The 20,882-nt window shown below is 40.2% G+C and overlaps 1 protein-coding gene across 6 annotated transcripts in view; it reads left to right on the forward strand.

The window, feature by feature from the left end:
• Positions 1-20,882, forward strand: part of WBP1L (WW domain binding protein 1 like) — a 61,018-nt gene that overhangs the window by 9,077 nt on the left and 31,059 nt on the right. The window contains exon 2 of one of the 6 annotated variants that reach the window (XM_062001306.1): positions 16,189-16,340. The exons of 3 other annotated variants lie outside the window; for them this stretch is intronic. Coding sequence is in view for 1 of the 3 variants with exons in the window: in XM_062001302.1 (XP_061857286.1) it covers positions 4,083-4,148 (66 nt within the window). In the remaining 2 variants the exon portion in view is untranslated. Of the gene's footprint in view, positions 1-4,061; positions 4,149-16,186; positions 16,341-20,882 lie in introns of those variants that run through there. 2 more of the 6 variants (XM_062001302.1, XM_062001308.1) reach the window with 2 other exon arrangements.

The following is a 20,882-nucleotide window of genomic DNA, read 5'->3' on the forward strand; positions in this document are numbered from 1 at the left end:
TTAAAAGGTGAATTCAAGAAATCTGGAGTGACTTTGCTCTTCATAGTATTATTTTCCATTCTGAAACCTATAGTCTGCTTTCTCTAGATAGTGTTGCTGAAGAAGCAGTCATTTATTTTCAGCATATTATATATTTATTGAGAAACATTGTACCAGGAAATGTTTTGATTAAGGGACCAGGCAAATCTGTTGTTGCCTTGTTTCACCTTTGCTGGCACATAACTTCAGGCTGATATGAAGTGTAAGGGCTTGCTGAATTCCTTGCGTGCATGAAGCCCAGGCAAATCTTTTTCATCCCCCCCCCCCCCCCCCCCCTTTAACAGAGCAGAGGAGGACTGGCACTGATGATTTATTGCCTATGTATGTATGATTTGTTGTAACCAGAACTCTTTGTGCTATGATCCTACTCTAGAAGATTTTAGAAGTGTGACCAAGGGATTAAATATATTCAGTATGTCCTAATAAAACACGACTAAATTTCTGTTCGTATGCAATGAACATCTTAGCTTTGGATTGAGAACACGGAGCTCTGCAGGAGAGGGAAGCAGCACTAGACAAGATGTTCGAAGTGGCCTGGCTGGATGCTGTGCCGCTTGCATCTTGATCTTCTGGAACCAAACAAATGGATGGTGTGTTTGTGTCCATGAAACCCCCATGGCCTGCATGAGTGTAACCTGAAGGGTGGGTGTTCTGCTGCTGTTGATGTAGCCGTTACCATGCTGTTAATACAGAAGACAGGTAATTTTACAAAGGTGGAAAACTTAAGTTCTAGTGGAACTTCACAATTTGGAACAGACTCTTAAATGAATGACCTTAGATTTTGTTCTTTTATATCCTTGCTATGAGGGCTCTTTTTATCACTAGCTCTTCTCTTGCACAGGCTCTGCCTGCCAACAGTTCTTCAGGATGGGGTGCAAGGTGAAACTTGTTTATACTTCCAACTAACGTCTTCAATGAAAGAAATAGGCTTTAAAAATACTGCTTTTCTCTTGTTCATCCCATTAACTTGTTCATTTACAGGTCTTGCACTGCCTCTGGTTATCGTCTTTACCCCATCCTGACAGCAAACATCTTGCATATTCTGCAATGGTGAGGGGTCTTGAGGGTGAAGTGTCATGATATTTTACTTAACCTGAAGGATTAGTGCAAAGTGAAATGATGGAAAAAGAAGAATTTTCAAAGGAAATTTATTTAGTTGTTGATGGATTTTTTTTGAGGGTGAAGTTATAAATATTATAAAAATTACTTTTAAAAGCCATAGTGTGCTTCTGAGTCCTTCTTTTGACACACAAGTACTTTTTGTAAGAACTCTTCAGTTCTGATCCTATATGACTAGATGATGTTAAGAAGTATTTTCCCATTGCTCATCTAAAATCAGGACATATTGTGAATGTAATATGAACTGTGGGTTTTGTGTCAAAAGACTGGGAGATTATGTGGTACCAGGTGTGTAAACACTGTTTAATTTGCCTCTTCAGCTAGATGTCTGGAAGAGTCTTCAGGTCTAAATTATTAATTGCTAACTGAGAAACTCCTGGTTTTCTTCTGCAGGGTTTCGGTCCAAAGGTTTTCAATGCCCTCAAGTACTATAGTCAAACTTTACCTAATTGTTAAGATACAGTTCTGTTGGTTTTGGCTGCTTCTGTACTTCAGAGGGGACTGTTCTTCTATTTGTCTGGAAAGCATTACTGTAAATAATCAACATGTGAAGACCCATGAGGATCAAGCTTTTGTGTACCGCACAAATTGCATGTGCCGTGTTTACTGCATAGTAAAAGGATGATCGGAGTGAAAACTTCTTCACAGCTCTCAGTTAATTGGTTCTGCAGTGAAGTCAAGCAGTTGGATTTCTTGTATCATATTCCCCCTTGGAGACAACTGCACACAGAGATGATGACTTGGGACTAAACCAGTAGGTTTAGTGAGCAGAGCTGTCAGATGAGAGCGAGCTTGCTGAAATGCAAACACAGAATCTGAAAAAGGAGCACAGAACCCAAACTGGTAGTGCAAACTGTTTTGATAGCTGCATTTTGGCTGGAAAAATCCTCAGATGCTTAGAACAGGGTAGTCTCTTTTCTAGGCCTTTGAACTGCATACCAAAATCCTTGGATGGCCATGAACCAAGACAGCCTGCTGTGCATACCTTGGAGAGTGAAGGACACAGGGAGCCTGGAGTGGCTTGCCAGCAGGTCCTGTCCATGGTGAGATGGTGTTGGGCTGAGCAGGCAGGATGAGTGGCTTCGAAGTGCCCCTGAGATGTGGATGTCAGCATGCAAGCTTGCCATGCTTTCTTTGGCACTGGGGAATTTGACTACTCAGCAACCCAGCTGCTCAGAAGGCTCCAGACATCTAAGTTCTTTACAGGATGGGATACTTTTTGTAACACCCAACTTTTCTGCAAAGTGTAAGATGGTCAGATACGTGTAAGGAGAGTGTTATGTATTTACACACTAAAAACTATGTCCTCCATTTCCAAACAAGCACGTCTTGTATCTCTTGCTATTTTGCATTGCACCTTTAATTTAGGTGATTAAATGTACTCTTTAATTTGACTTCCTAGTTCTTTAGTGCTAGCCTGCTTTAGTCCCCAAGTGGTTGGGCTTTCCATACAGCAGAAGTCTTTCAGTTAATCCTCATGTGCTGCTGCAAAAAGAGTGCTGGGTACTCCTGTGTGGGTGGTGTGTGGGTGTTCATCCTTGCATTTGTTGTTCTCATTAAAGTGAGAGCTTGTTCGGTTTGTATCAGTAACACCTGTGATCCTCTTATTTAAATGAGATAGCGGGTGTCCTGCAGAAGAGACTTTTTTTAAAATGCCTTACAAGATTATGTTGCTGCATGATGATTGATAAAAGTTCATAAAACCGTATTGGACTGGAGAATATGAATAGTTTCCCAAGTACAGTTCTCCATATTGTAATCTGCAGCAAACATGATTTATTCTCAGCTGATTGACCTCATGTGGACTTGTGCTTGTGTAAGTAGCAGCTGAAATCAGTGGTCTGAGCACTACTCTGCAAGTCACAGACAGTAGGTTATTATTTAGTGAGAATGCTCAGCAAGTCTCTTGCTGCAGCACTTTCATTCAAAAGGTCACTTCCCTGAGTTCGTGCGCAGCTGAATTTAATGTTCTCTCGCAGCAAGGCAGGCCACACTGGAGAGTGCGTAATTAGAATAAATACAACTTTGTTCTCAGTTGAAAAATCCATCTGAAATAAATTTTTCCAGCCCTTCCAAGAAATGCTTTTAGTAAGATAAATAAAAGCAATTCTTGCAGATTTCACATTCATTCAGGAGGAATGTTGGTGGGTGTAGGGTGCCTCCACTTAAGTCACTCATCACAGTGCCTTCTGGGCTCTATCAACTTGTATATTCAATAGCTGGCTAAAGGGTAGCATTTGCAAATTGGGTTTCTCGCAAACCAATTAAAACCAAGTTCATTATTTCTTACTTGGTTTGAATCCTGGTTATTGCTTTGAGTAAAATTGTTCTTAACAGCATGTACAGAGAGTTCAGTTAGAGTCTCTACTTGGGCAAACTTTAAACAATGCTTTGATAGGTGCATCTGTTTTTAGGATTGTGCATGTATTTATACAAGCTTTTGTGGCTTTTTTTTTTCTGGTTGGCACTTCTGTGTTGTCAAAGTAGATTTGTTTTCTTCTGTCTTCTGTTTCGCAACATTGGAAATACTGAAAAAATCTCTGCCTAAATACAGAAGGAAAGCTAAGATATTGCCCCTTCCCCGCCCCCCTGAACTTAAACAAAAAAATCCCCTCTTTGTTTTCATCTTTTCAAGAGACTGAGCAGAGTGTGAAATGCCTTAACTTCCCTTTCTTTTAAGTTTTTGTCCAAGTATAGCAAAGGGCCTCTGCTAGATCAGGATATTGCTGCTGGTGGACTTCACATAGTTTCTTTGTATCTGTGAGCAGATCTGGCTACTGTAGAGATTTCAGAGAGGCTCTACAGAAGAGTGGTCCTTGAGTGTGTTTGTGCTTTCCCTGTAGAGACTCTAGATAAGCATTTTCCAGTGTTCTCCACTCAAAACTGCCCCAACCTTTAGTTTGGGAACTACCTAGTAATACTGTATGGTTGGTTTTGGCTGCAAGGTCACTCTTCTGGAGGGCTCTGCTGGAATCTGTGAAGCTGCAAGGGTGAGTAGACTGTCATAGCAGTGTCAATAGTAAATGAAAGAATGCAGCTGTTCTGCTCTCGCCATGAATTTGGATAGCCCTGTGCTGCACTGCTTGACATGAGGAACTGCCTGTAAGCAATGGTATCTACCTTGTCCTGTTTCCTTTTCATTTTGATGAGAGGGCAGTATGGAGTCCTTTCTAAAGGAAAGAAGAGCCAGATGTCAGCGTGGAAAGTAGAGGGAGGTCATTGAAATCTGACCACTCAGACTTCATTAAATGGAATTGATAGTCCTGGGGTGGAGAGGTAGAAACTGCTTTTACTTCCATTCATATTCTGTGTGCTAGGTTAGATATTCATCTCTGAAATGCTTGATACCTCTTCAAGCCCCAGTGGGTTTCCATTGACACCAGAGAATGATCAAAGGGAGAATATGCTCTCTGTCATCAGACTGTGGGCTTGTACCTTATGGTCATGTTTCATATCACTTGGGAGCAGATTTCATCAGGACTTAGAACATGACAGTCTGCCTTTTTTTCCTCAAGGTATGAATTTTCTTTCCTTGCTATCTCCTTTGCTTCTGACACCACCTGCCTTTTCCCAGTTCAAGTCTTTGTGTTCTCTTTATTTTATCTGATGAAGTGATCAGCAGTTGAATACTCCGTACTTGCTAATGAACCTTCTTTGGCAGTGAAGAGGCCAGGGAACCTCACTTAAACTAATTGTTGTTTTAGGGTCTCTCTGGGCATCTTGTCCCTACGTGCAGACATGGTTTATTTTTTAAAGATTGTCCTCAGTTAGAAAATAAAGTCTTGTCCTAAAATGAAAACACACATTCATCAGAACCTGAATTTCACGTGGTTTGTGTAAACATGTAATTTGGGTTAGGGCCAATCACTGGAAAATATGCCATGCTGTTGTCCAGGAAGTTACAATGCAAGAAACGTGGGGAACTTCAGAAAGTCACATTAACTATGACTCCTTGGGGAACTGTCTCTGAAATCCTGACCTCTGCATTTCTGCTGTGTGCTTTATATGACGCTAGTGAAGATGGTCACTTGAGCAGTTGCAACATTCTTGTGTCCATGTGTTTGCTTGACTTTATGAACTGTGGAAAGAATAATGCAGTCCTTCCCAGAGACTCTCCCTCTGCCCCTGCATTTGGCACACGAGCCATCACACTGATTTTGTCAAAGCACTATATGCTTTGACCCATGCCATGCTGAGATCACATCAGAGAAACCTTTTGCCTAGGAGTCTGTGCACTTGAGTTTCTAGTGGTAATGGTTGGAGTGCTCTCTGGCACCTGTGTTTTGCCCAGCCACCATCCAATGCCAGTGTGTAAGGATTTAAGCTGACCTAAATATGATGTTCCTATCCCCATCTGCTAAAGGTTTCCTATGTGAAACGTTAGTTTTATTTTCCTCTTTATGAACCCTGACAAAAGTTGTTATTTAAATGTTGCTCAATATTTTCAACATGATCTTGGGATGACTGCTAATTCCTTCAACTCCTTGTTTTGTTTTAGAATTTCTAATCCCATTTTCTGTGACTAAGTTCAGTTGCATGGTTTCCACAAGGAGGATTAGGGTTTACTGCTATAGGTACGTCATTTTGCCTTTGAAGCTGCTTGCTCATGCTTTCCTTGGCAAGCTCTGACAGACATGTTTAGCAACAACAGAGATTGTATCTTTCTGAAACTGCAAAAGGGTTAATCAGAAACATGTTTATGAAACCAAATTGCTTACCCTTACAAGCTTTTACTTTTTGTATGCTTTTGGAAGATTTATCACCTGCTTTTGAATATATAGAACATGTTTCTTTGCTTTCTTGAAGCTATTTCAATGCTATGTATGATATTGTTAAAAATTAACTATGATAACCATCTTTTCTTGGCAAGCCCTAAATTGTACACTTCTTGGAGATACACTGGAGAGTTTGACTGTCTTCACGAGGATAGCACAAGATTTTTGGCTGGCATGTTCTGGGTGGCTGAGTGAGCATTAGGGCATCTGAAGTCCATCTGTAGCTTCAAAACAAATCCAACAAAGGACTCACATCCCCCAGGCAGGCAGATAATTGTTTGTACAGATGCTTTTCCTCCAGAGCCTCTTTGTAGGATTGGTCACAGTTGTGGTTGAGTTTACTTATGTGTGAAAGTAGTGGGACTGATGGCTATTCGAGGGACTATTACTTTTTCTTCAAAGAAATAAAAAGGTATTGCTGTTGATCAGGAGATTTCTTTGTGTGATAGAGACAGAAGTACAGTGAATAATTCCGATCTGCCTCACTAGCAGATGTACCATTGTGAAATTTTTACAACCTAATAAAATATTAAAGAATACTTTGCTTCAGGAGGAAACCTGATGGTTCCTTTCAGTTGATGCCTGTTGGAAACCGTGTGAGAAACATACTTGCCTCATTGGAACTTGCACCTACCTCTGCAGGCATAGCACCAGGATACTGATGTAACGTTCATGAATTCTGAAGGACTTGAAGAATTCTGATTGGGTAGATGTTATGATGTCAGGCTCCACATATGCAGTATGATGCAGCTGAACAGATGGTGAAAATCTTAGTGTTTAATACTTTGACTCAAAGTGGGATTATAGTTGTATTTTCATACAAAATGTGTCTTAATTTTTAGTGCATTTTTAAAGCCATGGGGCCTTTGGACTTACTGTGTTTACTCCAGTCTAGTAGTGAATGCTGAGCTTTGCAAGTACTGACTTTTGGTAGAAAGTTGTGTGAAATTGTGTGTTGTGTACTTGTAATATAAGGATCTTCCAGAAACTCATAGGAATCTGGTGACTGTTGTTTGTATTTTCTTGTTTGCTAAAATTACACAAATCTAGAGTATTTTATTTTTGAAGATTTCATTTATCTAATGTATTTTCTTCCCAGGAAATATTGTCTCCTGGGATTTAACTATTTGCTGATGCAAATATCTATGATCACAGACTTAAAGAAGTATTGAGTGTCATATCATTAGGTAACCAGTTCAGATTTAGTCCAAAGTGATAATGGGCATTTTTATACTCCTGAGGCCTTTCGGCAGGATTAATGTTTAGTTGCTTAAACTAAGAACAGAACATTTGCTACTCAGAATTATAGATTCAAGTGGAGAATAAAGATTAAATGCAGATTTCTCTATGGCAGAAAGTCGTTTCATTAGTGTTAGTATCTGTATGTGCTTGTCAACATACACAGTCCTTTAGAATGAGTGAAGGTAGTGTCTTCCCAAAGGAGTGTGTGGTTCGATACATAAGTTGTAATGCAGAAAGGTAACCTCACCTAACAATGAAGTGTGTGCATTAGTGAAGTCTGGTATTTTTAGTGTGCTCTCCTATAGCTTTATAATTGAAAGAGCCTTTGAAGAAAGTATAGGAGGACATAAACTTTGAAGAGAAAGAGATTTTGAAATTTGAAATGTAATGCAGGTGTGTTTTGTATGGCAGCTGAAACACTTGGATGAAGTACTCAAAATTCTTTCAGGCAGCTGATCTTCTAAATAATGGTGGTTGATTGGTTGGTTGGTGATTGGGATTTTTTTTCCCCTTGTTTCTGCAAGCAATCATGTCAGGAGCTTTGGATAAAACGTCACTTCTAAATCTGACCTCTAACCTTTGGTTTCTGGTCAAGAAGTGTGGACTTCAGTTTAGAGTGTTATCTAGTACTTAAAATAACTCATCGGACTGTACATTCCTCTGTCTATAGAGAAATTGAAGTGGTTCAGTTCAGCCACACAGACTTTTGCAGCTTTGTTTCCTCCTCATTGATTCATTATTCTAAAGTTGGGAAGGCCTTGCAATCTCTTTGAGATGTGTTGCAATATGGAAAGCCCTGTGAATCCCTACGGTCAGGGAGTGACCTGTTATATGCTGGGATTTGCCTGCAATGACCTCTTCCAACTTTTTCTCAAATGTTTTCCTGAGCACTCTCTGGCTTGTTTCAGGGACCAACTTGGCAGCATATCGGGAATCAGTAGCTGGAGTCCTTCAGGAAAGAAGGTGAATATGCTAAAGTATGACTTCTGGCGTCCAGGTTGTTAGAATCTGTTTACAGAGCCATGAAGATATGAAGGAGAGAGAGAAGATATGAAGAGTGAGAGCCAATACAAGTGTTCTCTTTCTTTGTGCTCCTGTATTGAGAAACTAGGATCTGAGACTTCCTCACTCTAACCTGAAGGCTAGTGCATAGCTTCCCATGCATCTCATGCTTGTGACTTTTTGTCAGTATTTGGAAGTATAGAAAGTGGGTTGTAAGGTGTGGAGACAGGAAACAAAGATATTTAATGACATGGGGGCGAAAAAAATACAGCCTGTAGAACTTGAGTTATCACTGTGGCACTTTGTGATGGGGATTCCAGTCCTGTGGGTCTTAAAAATACATTTTCATGTGTGTATGCTCAGTCATGTGGAGGTCTTCAAGTTCTGTCTTAGCAAAGGAATACCAGCCACCAAACAATTTCTGCTGGTATTTTAAGTCTCTGATTGATTGTTGGCTTGTAAACAGTAATTTCAGCTGGAAACAGTGCATAGCTAGGAGTCTTTTGAAATTATCATCTATCTTTTTGCTGGAGACTAAAAGAATAAAGTTACTGAAGGGCAAGGAACCTTTTTTCTTTTGTTTTTTTTTTAAGCTGAGTTCTGACAAGATGGGCAAGTTGCAAGGGAAAATTCAAATCTGCTGTTTACTTACTGTAGTTAACCATGAAATCCTCCTTTACAGAAAATGATTAGAATGAACTGTGCTTTGAGTCTCCATGTTACTGAGGGAGAATAAAAGAAAATACGCTTACCATGATTTAAAAAAAAATAAATACATTTATTCTAGGACAGGGGTAAGTAAAAGGAAAGTGCCACTTTTTGTGTCTGAAGATTGGCCCTAAAAATGTGGTCATCATTGATTGCTGGTGTTGACAATTGTGATGACTTTGTATTGGTTTTCCCTCATTACAGTCAAATAACTAAATCATGGGATGTCCATTCCTGAAACCTGTGGTATTTAACTTAGGTAGGAATTCTGGTTGTTTTTAATACATATAAAAACATTGATAGGTTGAACTAGCATGAAAAACACATGTAAAATCTTTTGCATACTGCAAAGTAATAGATGTTACCTAGAAACATTAACAATTCTGATTCCATTTCTGATGTGGTAAATTCTACTCTTATTCTGCTGATGGAAAATAAGAGTAGAAAGCTGTGGCTTTGGTCTACATGAAGTCTGGTACAGTTTGAGAGTGGACCACAAATTATTCGGAGTCCCAATTCTGTATTATGTAAAGGTCATGATTTATCTTGCCAAAAAACGTAGCTAATGTTAAACAATGTTGTCTGGCTTTTTGAAAATAGATGAAATAGATTGTAGAAGAACATATTTGTCAACAGGAAGTAACCATAAACTTAGGAGGCGTGCAGGCGGCGAGCACGACTGAACAAGACTGCAAAGAATAAAGGCAGAACCTTTTTCCTCCTGCTTTTCAGGCTGTAAGTAGGACCAGAGGACATCTACTTTCATGGGGGTTGTGCAGGCTTTTCAGACCCCTTTGGTGTGTGTGCAGTGTCTTCATATAAGCCTCGGTGCTAGGCATTTATGACACAGACTGTGGGCTGCATGGAGTGAAGCTGCAGGTTGTCAGCAGCCCACGGCCACAGCTCTTGCACTCTCAGTGTCAGAGTGCTTAGGTATTAAAAAGACTCCATGCAGGTCAAATAGAACATAAGAATTTCAAGGTGTCCCTGTGTGGGTTTTTGCCATGCTTCCAGATGGGCTTTGCTGAACTGTTGCATGCGATTAAGGACTTCTTGTGGTTGCATTGATCAAGATCGTATTGTGGGTGTGTTTCTCATCCAAAGGGAAAGGTGAGGTCAATAGGAATGAATGCTGTGTTGCAGCCTAGATTGAAAAAGAGATATTTTGGTGTCCTGAGAAGAATGTCTCGGACTTCTGCTTTGAGGCATCCAGTCTACCATGGCAGTCTTGATATTAAGTGGCAAGTGACTTTCTTGTCCTCTTTGTTGGCTTGTCCTACTTGAAGGTGAAGGCTGGTTCTGTACTTTATCCTCTGCTTTTTCCTCTCACAGGCAGTCCTTTCTGTTGTTCCAGTATGTGTGCGTCAGCCTTGCTTGCTGTTTCATCTTGGTTCAGAATTAGACCACGTGTCTCACCCTTCAGATAGTTGGAGACTGAATTTCAGGTCACCTTCACAAGCTTTTTGGATGTGATGCATAGCATGGGAGCCATTGATATCTTGGGCTTCCAGACATTTGTATATTGTGATGGGAACGAAGGCAATCAGGAAAGCAGCAGACAGGAAAATCCTCCAGTCTGTTGCATCTGCCAGTAGCCCTAGAGGAATAAAACTGAGATGTTCTCTTAAGTCTTCCACTTTTTGAGTTATATCTGCTCATTTTTTCATTGAGTGAAGAGTATTTTCTGGCTTGGAACATGAGCAGAAGTGGGATGACTACATATACTGCTCTCAAAAAAATCAGAGAAGTTAATGTTGGCATTCTTACCATTTCTTACTACTTCTATCCTGACACAATGACATTCCCTGTAAGTTGATAGCAAAACATACGCTCTTTCTTTTTTTGGTCTTGCCTCCCTCTACAGTTTAACTCTTCTTATGAGCTGTCTCTGATCAAAGGGTATGAACAGAATCTTTATCATCTTGAATTTACAAATTTGGCTTAAAAAAATATCTACTTGAAACTTGGCAAACACTGCCTTGGTATGCAAACAGTGGGATGGGGTAGGGGAAATCACTTGGCTGTTGAAAATCTACATATGGGAAAGTCACATGGAGCTTTCAGTGTTTTATTTATAATTCTGCAAAGGCCTCTTCTAATTTGAAAAATAGAAGAGACCAAGCAGTGGCTTCTGGAAAGCAAACAGCTAGGTTTTTCCGTGAGTATTTTTAACTTCACAGATTGTAACACTCTTTCCTCCTTAAATACTTTTTTTAGCCTTCAGGATGTATAATTGGGTAAACTGACATTTCAAAGAAAACCTTAACTCCTGCAACATCTGGCTTTTTATATTCTAATTGTGAAGCTGTAAGAGATGTTTTGCTTTCGTTTAGCAAATACATATTGAGTTTCTAGAAAGGTGACTTGATCTACAATAGCGTACCCAGTGAGAACCATATGCTTTTCACGTTTGTCTTTTGAAAGCGATACTCCAATCCTTCAATAAAATCTCTTTTTCCAGAAGAGCATCAGTTTTAACCATTAAGTACTGTTTAAGTAAGAAGTGAAGTTGGATTTTCAGATTGGACTGTATGTGTGGACAGACATTTCCAAACATAAATCCTTGGTATGATTTCACTAGTTAATAATGCAACCATGAGTTTTAGGTCCCCTTGATTCTGAGCAGTGTTTTGCTGATATCAGTATAAGATAACTGTGTTATGTGAAATTGTTTGAACAAAGCTAAAGGCAGAGCAATAGAAGCAGTCTGCCTGAGAGGCTCTAGTGTTCTCTTTCTGCTCAAATTACTGAGCATGGCTAACTCTTTGCAGAATGGCATTTGAGGTTACATTTGGAGTCATTAGGTTATAAACAGTCCACAAAATATTTAACATGCTTTATGTTAATATTCCTCTGAAGATCGAGATTCCCTGGGGAGAAATGAGAATATGCACCAAAAACATTCTCAGTTCTTGAGGTTTATCCACAGCTTCCTAGATCATTAAAGATCAACTATCTCATGAAGAAATTATTGCAAAACAAATTTTGATGGCAACGGTAAGAATGTTTCTACATGGGGGGAATATACTGGATAATGCCCTTTTTTAGATGTCAAATTGTCACATTTTTGCGGTCTGACTGAGATGTAGTTGTGACTGGAAAATCTTTCTGACTTGACTTTGGTAAACTGATACGAACCTCCATGTTCAAGAATGCTTTTGAGTACTAGGCTGTGTTGGGAAAAGGCATTGAAAAAGTGTTTAGATCTTGACAGAATGTCTGCATCTGTACTACTGAATAGAGAGAGGAGTCCTTTCATTTCTGTTTCTCAGAAAGTCTTATGAGGAAGAAGTTCTTGACCTTTCTAGAAGACGCCAGAGTGTCTCTCAGAGGTCTGACCCGCCATATAATTTTTTGGCGAGAATAAATCTCATTCTACTGTGATAAAAGTGACTATTTTGTGCTACTCACAATCCATGTAAAACTGGGTCTGTGGGGGGACTCTGTTGTACTTGTCTTTTGTTCTGGAATTAACATTTACTGCCTTTACTGAATGCTTGGCATCTTGCGGTGCTTGCAGTGGTACATCAGCTGTGTGTGTGCCTGTGCTCTTTGCTGACCTTAGGTCAGCCAACCTAAGGCAACACTGAAATAAAGTATAACTTCTAGACTGGTGCCAGATTGTCCTTCAGAAACAACTGTTATTTCAGATTCCACTGTTACTTTGCAAAATATTGGGATTTATAGGCCTGGCAGGATGGCTCTGGCAGTTATCACATTACAGCAAGATCTGGGTTCCCTATCAAACTCCTGACTTAAGTGGTATTTCTCTCATACCTGAGGGTGCAACTCACAAGGGACATCCTTGGCATCTGTGTGCTTCTGTCCTGTTTTTAGCTGGAATAGGGTTAATTTTCTTCCGAGTAGCTGGGAAGTAGAGTACTGTGTTTTGGATTTATCATGAGAATAATGTTGACAGCACACTGATGTTTTGGTTGCTGCTAATTAGCACTTAAGGATTTTTCAGTTTCCCAGACTGCCAGCAAGGAGATGCAAGAGGCTGGAGGAGGTAGCATGGCCAGGACAGCTGAGCCAAACTAGCCACAGGGCTATTTCATACCATAAACTCTCATGCCCAGTATATATATGAGCTGGGGGGGAGTTGGTGGGTGGTGAGCAATTACATTGTGCGTCACTTGTCTTTTATTGGGGTTTATTTCTCACTCTTTGTTATATTCCTTTTCATTACTATTATTATATATTGTATTATTGTTATTATATTTTAGTTCATTTTAGTTATTAAACTGTTCTTATCTCAACCCATGAGTTTTACTTTCCCCCTTAGTTCTCCTCTCCATCCCACTGTTTGGGAGAGGAGTGAGTGGCTGCCTGGTACTTAGTTGCTGATTGGAGTTAAACCACAACAGCATCCAAATTTCTTTGAGCTCTTCTAGATGAGAGGCAAAAAGTGGAAAACCTAAATGAGAATCTGGCAAGAGCTGCTGTAGGCAGCAGACACTAGTTAACATCTCAGTGACTGTAAGAGCCACTGGCACATCTTTTAGTTCCTGGGGAGTTTACGAAAGAGCATTTTCTGTGTGTTCACCGAGTTTTTGGAGATCTGGTTATCCCTCAGAGTAGTTCAAAAGCTAGTTGCAGACAACTTGACAGCAGTACTTTGTGCTAATGAGGAAGCAGCAGGGTTGTCCTTCCTCCAGCCTGCCTCAAAAGGAGAAGTACAGAGGCTTGGCTGTTCTGAGCTACACGGCTCTAAGGCATAATAATAGTTCATGTAGACTTTGACTACACAACTCAGGCACACACTAACTGTGTTCTAGGGAACTAAACCTGGTCCAGCATGCTTGATCTGATAGCAAAGCTGCTTGATTCACTTCTGTTATTGATCTGGCTTCCATATTCAATCATTTGAGCGTCTGTAAGGATCTCTTTCGGTGCATGGTGGACACACTGAATACCATTGGTTCTGCTGGCTCACTTTGGCAGATATCACATCCATATCACCAGTAGGGTTCTACATATACAAAAGATCACTTTAGCTTTTTGGATTGAAACTTTGCTTTGAATTTCCCAAGATTTTGGGGATGTTCTTGACAGTCACTTGTTTTTCCTCATGAAAGAACTTCATGTGAACTCAGACTTCAATAAATGGTCTGCTCTGTGCTGACACTCTAAAAGACAATTATGGTGTTTACACTGAATTCTTTATACAAATGGGATCTATGTTTTACGAAGTCTTAACATTTTTTTTTCTCATGCTAGACCTGCATCTTAAAGGCATTCTAAAATTTATTACAATATTCAGTATTTTTTGCTGATGTTAAAAATATGTTCTAAATTCAGTCATCTAGAACTGAAGGATCAGTAAAGATTTTCCTGTCTGTATAATTCACCTTTGTTGTAGGAATTGCATTGTAGCCATCAGGAACACACAAAGGCTTAACAAATGGTTCTGTAAATACTGTATTGGATGTGGAAAAAAAATATTGATTTAAAATTTAATGAGGAAAGTGAGTAAAAAGTAACTTAGTATCTTAATACATAGACTGAAAGAGTTTGCTGCTCTTCTAGTTCTTGAGAGGAAGAAAAACCCCAAAATGCACAAGCTCCTGGTTCTACTTCTACACACATCAAAATGAATACTAAATGTAAAGTTAAAGGGAAATAATAAGGAAAAAGTTAAAAAATGGTGAAGTGCTTCAGTTACCAAAACAGTATTGGAATAAATCCCTGAGGGCTTTATAAGCATCTCTTTATGCAACAGGAAATGATCAGCGTGGATTTATCAGGAACAACTTCACAGGGGTAAAAAAACTAGTTTAGTTGATTCAATGTCTGTTTTACAGCCCAACCCGAGTGAGAGAGCACGGTGGTTATGGGATGCTGAGCAGGGTTCCATGTTCATGGTTAGTACTAATATGCTGGGTTCATTAAGTGATTGGAAGGTATGCTAAGGAGTCATCTGTGGTGGTGACTGACATCCTGGAGGGGTTTGTTCTGCCTCTATGTGAACAGTTTGAGAGACAAAGAGAAAGCACTTGAGATGCAGATGGAGGGTTGTGTGTGATTTTTAAGACAGGAGAACAACTTTAAGAAATAACCCAAAGCCTATTGTCTGGAGAACAAGTTTTATGAGGAGAGGCTGAAGGAACTGGGAATGTTAGCCTGGAGAAGAGGAGGCTGATGAGGAGACATGATTACTCCCTACAACTCCTGAAAGGGAGTTGTAGTGAAGTGGTGGTCAATCTCTTCTCTCCAGTAATGAATGTAGGACAAGAAGAAATGGTGCCATGTCAGGGGAGGTTTAGATTGGACAGTAGGAAGAACTTTTTTACTTTTTCACTGGCACAGGCTGCCCAGGAAGGTGGTGGAGTCCCTGGAGGTATTCAAAAGACATATAGCTGAGGTGCTGAGGAATGTGGTTTTGTTTATTGATGGACTTGGCACTGTGAGGTGAGTGGTTGGACTCACAATTCTGTGATTCCCTTTCACTTTTCTTGAAGGGGAAGTGCAGAGTACTTTTTGGATGGAGAAAGTAAAATAGAGTGAGTCTGGGATTTTGAGATGTATCAGAAGTTGAGTTTAATTGTTGCGAAAAGAAAAAAAAAAAAAGACCAAATCTTTAATGATATGGTAGTAGGAGTGTCCTATACAGGTATTTTGTAATACTCCATGCTAGGAACTGATGGACACCATTTTGGAGCTCACATTTTAACATGGGTTTAAGTTGCAGAGCAAGAATGGCAGTAAAACTGTTTTAATCCTTGTAGTCTATGAAAAAAAGACATTTTTTTGTCTTCTGAAAGCAACTTATAGAGGAATGGAATGATTTTCCAGGTGAGCTAAATTAAGATGATGACTGTGATTAGTTGTGTTTGTTTTTAATGGATAAAAAGAATTTACTGTCTTATCTTGAACTAAGGCTGGAATTAATGTTAATAAGAAGGAATATCCTAATTTTTGAAGAGTGTTAAACACAGGAACACGTTGCTTGTTGGGGCAGTGAGAACACTAGTGATTGCAGTAATCTTCAGAATATGTTAGAGAAATGTTGATGCTTTAGGTGCAGCGAATCATTCCCAGAGCCACTTGACAGGATGGCTTCTTGAGAACCTTTCAGCCTCGTTCCTCTAGGTTTACATCTTTCATTTTCAAACAGCTTTCTTGTTTGAAGCCTGTCATTAAATCTTTAATTAAATCCTGCTCACAAATGTTGCTGTCCATCCCTAAGTTCTTAATGTATTTTTACTTGGAAGTTGTCAGTTTGAATGGTCTGATGACTTTACAAGGTGCAGGTTGGGTCTCTGCAATGAAATTGGTGCACAGTTTTCTCACTTGTTTCCAGGAACGGAAGATTCATCCTGTTTTTCCAAAGAAGATGTTCAGAATCACAGAGTGGTTGGTGTTGGAAGGCACCTCTAGAGATCATCTAGTCCAACCTCCAACCCCCTGCTAAAGGAGGTTCACCTCCATCAGGTCACACAGGAACGTCTCCAGGTGGGTTTGGAAACCTTTAGAGAAGGAGACTTTACACCCTCGCTGGGCAGCCTGTGACAAAATTTCTTCACCCGAACAGCAAAGCAGTTTTTTCTTGTGTTCAACTGGAACTGTGTTCCATCTTGTATCTGATATTCTTTGTCTTACCACTGGGGACTACAGGAAAAAGCCTGGCCCCATCCTTTTGACACGTGCTCTTTAGTATTTATAAGCATTGATAAGGTCGCCTCTCAGTCTTCTCTAGGCTAAACATCCCCCTGGTCTCTCCCAACTACCTGCTTCAGGTGACAAATAGTACTGTAGGACCCTATGACGCGTCAGTGTTTCCAAAACTTAAAACATTTGCTTGCCTTAGAGTTTCTTCATTCAACAGTCACGCACAAGTCTTTGACTTTTCTGAACGCTGAGGATGACACATATATTGTTCACCTTTTGAAGAAGAAAATAACTGGCTTCTGACAGTTTGAGGTGTGGAGTTTTTTTTTAAGAGTCACTGTTTTACTGTAGTTATGCTAATTAGCACCAGTTGCCTTTCTGTAAATAGCAAAGGTGTCAATCAGGTTTTGATTTGTTTGATTTTAGTTTTTTACACAGATGCATATGGACTATTTGGTTTATGCTAGGGAGGATTTTAAAACAATGGCTACATGAGTAAGAAGAAGCTGATGATATGATCTAGAGGAAATGCAAGTCTGGAAGCTAGATTTTAGCAAGGACAAAGCAAGCACTGAGCCTTCTCATTTTTTTGCACAGCCTGCAACCTTCTTGCAGAGAAATGTGTGAAAGAGGTAAAGCAGTGTGGGTCACCCTGTCCTTCAGCCCTGCTACAGCCAGGGGAGTGTTTGCTTTAACTGCCAGTGGAATAACAAGCACTAATGGATATTGTAGCAGTTAGGATAAGATAATACCCATAAAGGTAGGTTATGGTGATCAGTATTTCTTCCCAAGATAAAGCTGAAATTAGTTTGGAATTATTGGGTATTGGACTGTATGGAATAAAGCATGCTTAAGCACACAAGGGGAGCACAGATTGCCCATATACTTAAGAGGGAAACTCTACAGATACCACAAAGGTGGGGGAGCAAGACAGCAGGGTGTTGAAGGTATCTGCCCTTGGAAAGGCAAAACTGCCTGGACTGCAGGTGTGTCACTGAAATTTAGACACTGGCTGTGATTTGAGGTGCCACTAGTGCTTTTAATGCTTGAGCAAAGTCCAAACTGCGTAATGCCACGGCTGCTCCTGAAATGTGACACTGGGAGATCGCTTCCTCCAGGCCTCTTCTTCCTTACATAACCACTGACTGTCCCAGGGATGGCTTTCAGATGAGCTGAGCCCAACACGAAATATTTGGGTAACCAGTGGCAATTCTACTAGGCCTTGAAAGAATAACAGTTTTATTTGGAGACCAAAGGCTGTAATATCTCAGATTACTTTCTGGCATTCTCTCCATTTTATAGTTAGGGAAAATAGCTGTAGAGAGGTAAAGTGCAGCAGGATGGTAAACCTGGTGATGGGAGGCATTGTTTTTGGTTTTTTTTTTCCCCCTGTGTGCTTGGATTGAACTAACTTTATTTCTGCTTGAAAGCAAATGTCTCTCAGCTCTCTGCTTCATGTAGATCATGCTTTCTGAAAGGCTGTTCTGTTTGAGGCAATCCCAAAAGCTCTTCCTTCTGGTTGGCTGAGAAACAAAGTGTGTAGCTTTTTGGGGAGCTTTTCTTGTCTTCCTGGAAAAGATGTGGGTCAAAGTGTAACCACTACTACAACAGGGTAGAGGTTAGGCTTTAAGGTCTTGGTATCTCCTGCTGTTTCACAGACATAGGTAAACTTAGGTTTAAACTTCATTTAACCATACAATATTTTTTGTTTACTCATCATTTCAAAATAGAGATAAGTTCATGTTTTTCTTCCAAGTACTTGGAGAGATCCTAACCAGCACAGTTAATTCAAGTTAGAAAAGACAAACTGATGTTTAATTTGAGGTTTTCTGAAATGTTTTTCCCCTCAAGCTGCAGGTTTAAAGAAGTTTTTAACTGTGGAGGTTAAGATCTGATAGCTCTCTTTAGAGTTTTGTCTAGTGATTAAAAAGTGTCTTTAATACTGTTGCGCTGTGATCTTTTAAATGCTTGTGGTATTGAGCTTTCTAAATAGCTAAACTTGTGGTTTCCTTTAATTCTTCACTTTGGTTGTATGAAGATATACATATGTGATCTCTAGTGCTCTTCGTTCTGGGAAAAGAGAAATTGTCCTGTCTTTCTGCTAGCCAGACCATGCTCTATGGAAGGGCTTTTCTTGTGTTTGTGCCAGGCTGTAGCCACAAACTGAGACTCAGCCTGCCTGTAGCAGTTCAGATGAGTTTACTTTTCTGCTAGGTAACAGAAATCCCATCAAACTCTCAATACTGCACAGCCCATTGGGCTAATTGACAGACTTTTAATTTGGGAAGTACTGTCTTGTGATCCATGTTTTTTTTTTTTTTTTTTAAAGGAAGAAGACTCAGTTAAACCAGTTGTTAGTGGGTTTTGTACCTCACACCCAATCTTCTGGTGGTTTTGAACCCAGCTATTGATGAGTATGTAGGTGCCATGGCAGGGCCTGGAGTGTAAACTCCAGGGATAATAGTATGAAAGTGCTTGAGGCTGTACAGATGTAGGGCAGTTTGAGGACATTTCTTTGCCTCAGCATAACCTATGTGGTATTGCTCTGCTTTGTAATGTCATCAAACCACAATATCTAGCAGGGTGCTTGGAAAGAGGCAGCTGCCAATGCCTCTTTTTTTTTCCCCCTAAAGGATTTCCCAGAAAACCTGTGCCTCTCAAGAAGAGTACAGGCAGTATAGAAGTGGTGCTCCACTGGAAACAGAAACTTAATTCCCAGAACTCAGTAAAAGAACCTCTTTACTTGTAAAATGAGCTGAAGACAACAAGAAAGCAAGACTGCTGGGATTTTAGGGGCTTTTCTACATTTGGTAAAGTTGTAAAGTTAAGTTCATTGGTCTTTTTTGAGCTTAGAAAGATCTGACCAGGCTGTATGCATGAGAGATCCCCTGGCAAAGTCTTACATAATGAGACAGCCATTTTAACTGATTGTCTGCCCTTGTCAGGTTAGCTAACTGTACTGTTCCTGAAGAATGAACTGAGCATCTTTGGGCAATCTGATGCAAATTTGACACTACTGTTTCTGAACAAGATGTGACTTTTTGGTTTAGAAGAAAAGTAGCAGAGTTTAACATCAAAATGCTTCACAATTTGCAGGGATATTGGCACTTCAAATTACATGTACGTGTACACATGTGACTATCACAAGTGCTATCTATTCACATCTCAGTGGGTGTTTCATGTGGTCAACGTGTCTGTGCCTCGTGTGACTGGACTTTATCTGCACTGTAGCATGTCATGGAGTGGCATTTGTGAAAATGCAAAGAGGACAAAAGGCTGTGACCTTTCTTGGGTTTTGCCTTCTTGCTCATGGTAATGTGATGCAATTTAATCCCAGACCCTCTTCTGCGCCAGACCTCTGTCCTAGGTATCTTGGTGATGAAATGCCATATAACTGGCTTTTATCTTCTCTGGTTTTGTGGTGGTTTCTTTTTAAATACATTTGTAGGCCAACAAAGATCAAGCAGTACCTGATCTGCAGCACGACTTGGTCCTGCATAGTTGAACCCAGCAGTATTTTTCTCTTTGTGGATCTGTAAGTTAAGACTATCTGTTGTATAATTGCCTGTTGCCTTAGACTCTCATTTGCCTTAGATGAAAAATCCTGTCTCCTAGGACCCCAGAAAGTCATTTGGAGCAACATTACCCCATGAAATCTAGGGGTAATAGAAGAGTAAGGGAGAAGAAAACCTTAAATTCAATGCTTGTCACCCTAGCACTAGTGCTGTTAGCTTTGGCAAATCTTGTTTCAACAATAAAGCCAGCTGCCATTTTGGCATCAAGACAGACAGACTTGGCATCAGCCCCTCTGGCACCAAAAAAAAACCGCTTTGTGGGAGCTGGCACCAACACTGTGAAACAAGGGCAAGGCCCAAGGGAAATGCCAAGCAGACATGAGATGAGCACTAAAAATAGGGAGGTGCTGTCATCCAGAGAGAAAACAAATAGCACTTCTAAGAGTAGGGCATCTAAGATCTCTATCAAAGTTGTGCTGGTAATCACCTTTGGGACAATGCTATCTTCTGTGATGACGTGACCAAAGGACACATACAGGCTGTATTTTTGGTACCCACATGGTGCAAGATTCTATAACAAGAACAGACGCTTACCATCTTGATTCCACATTTAAGAGATCCTGTTACTGTCTGCAGGCTCTGCCTTCTTCCCTGTCTGGAGCAGATCGTCTCCTCTTGAGCTGTTACCAAAGGTCCTGTTTGCATACATGGGTATAGGGAAAACAGGAGCTGTATGCCAAGAAGCAGAGCAAGGGTAGTGTCCCTGTACCACCCTGGACACACTAGCTCTCCTGCAGACAGTCTCATCAAATGTTTAACAGCTGAACTCCCCCTCCTTCCTCCTCCTTCCCCTCCAAGCAGGCTCAGAGAA

Source organism: Colius striatus, chromosome 8, assembly GCF_028858725.1.
Source record: "Colius striatus isolate bColStr4 chromosome 8, bColStr4.1.hap1, whole genome shotgun sequence".
Classification (NCBI taxonomy): Eukaryota; Metazoa; Chordata; class Aves; order Coliiformes; family Coliidae; genus Colius; species Colius striatus.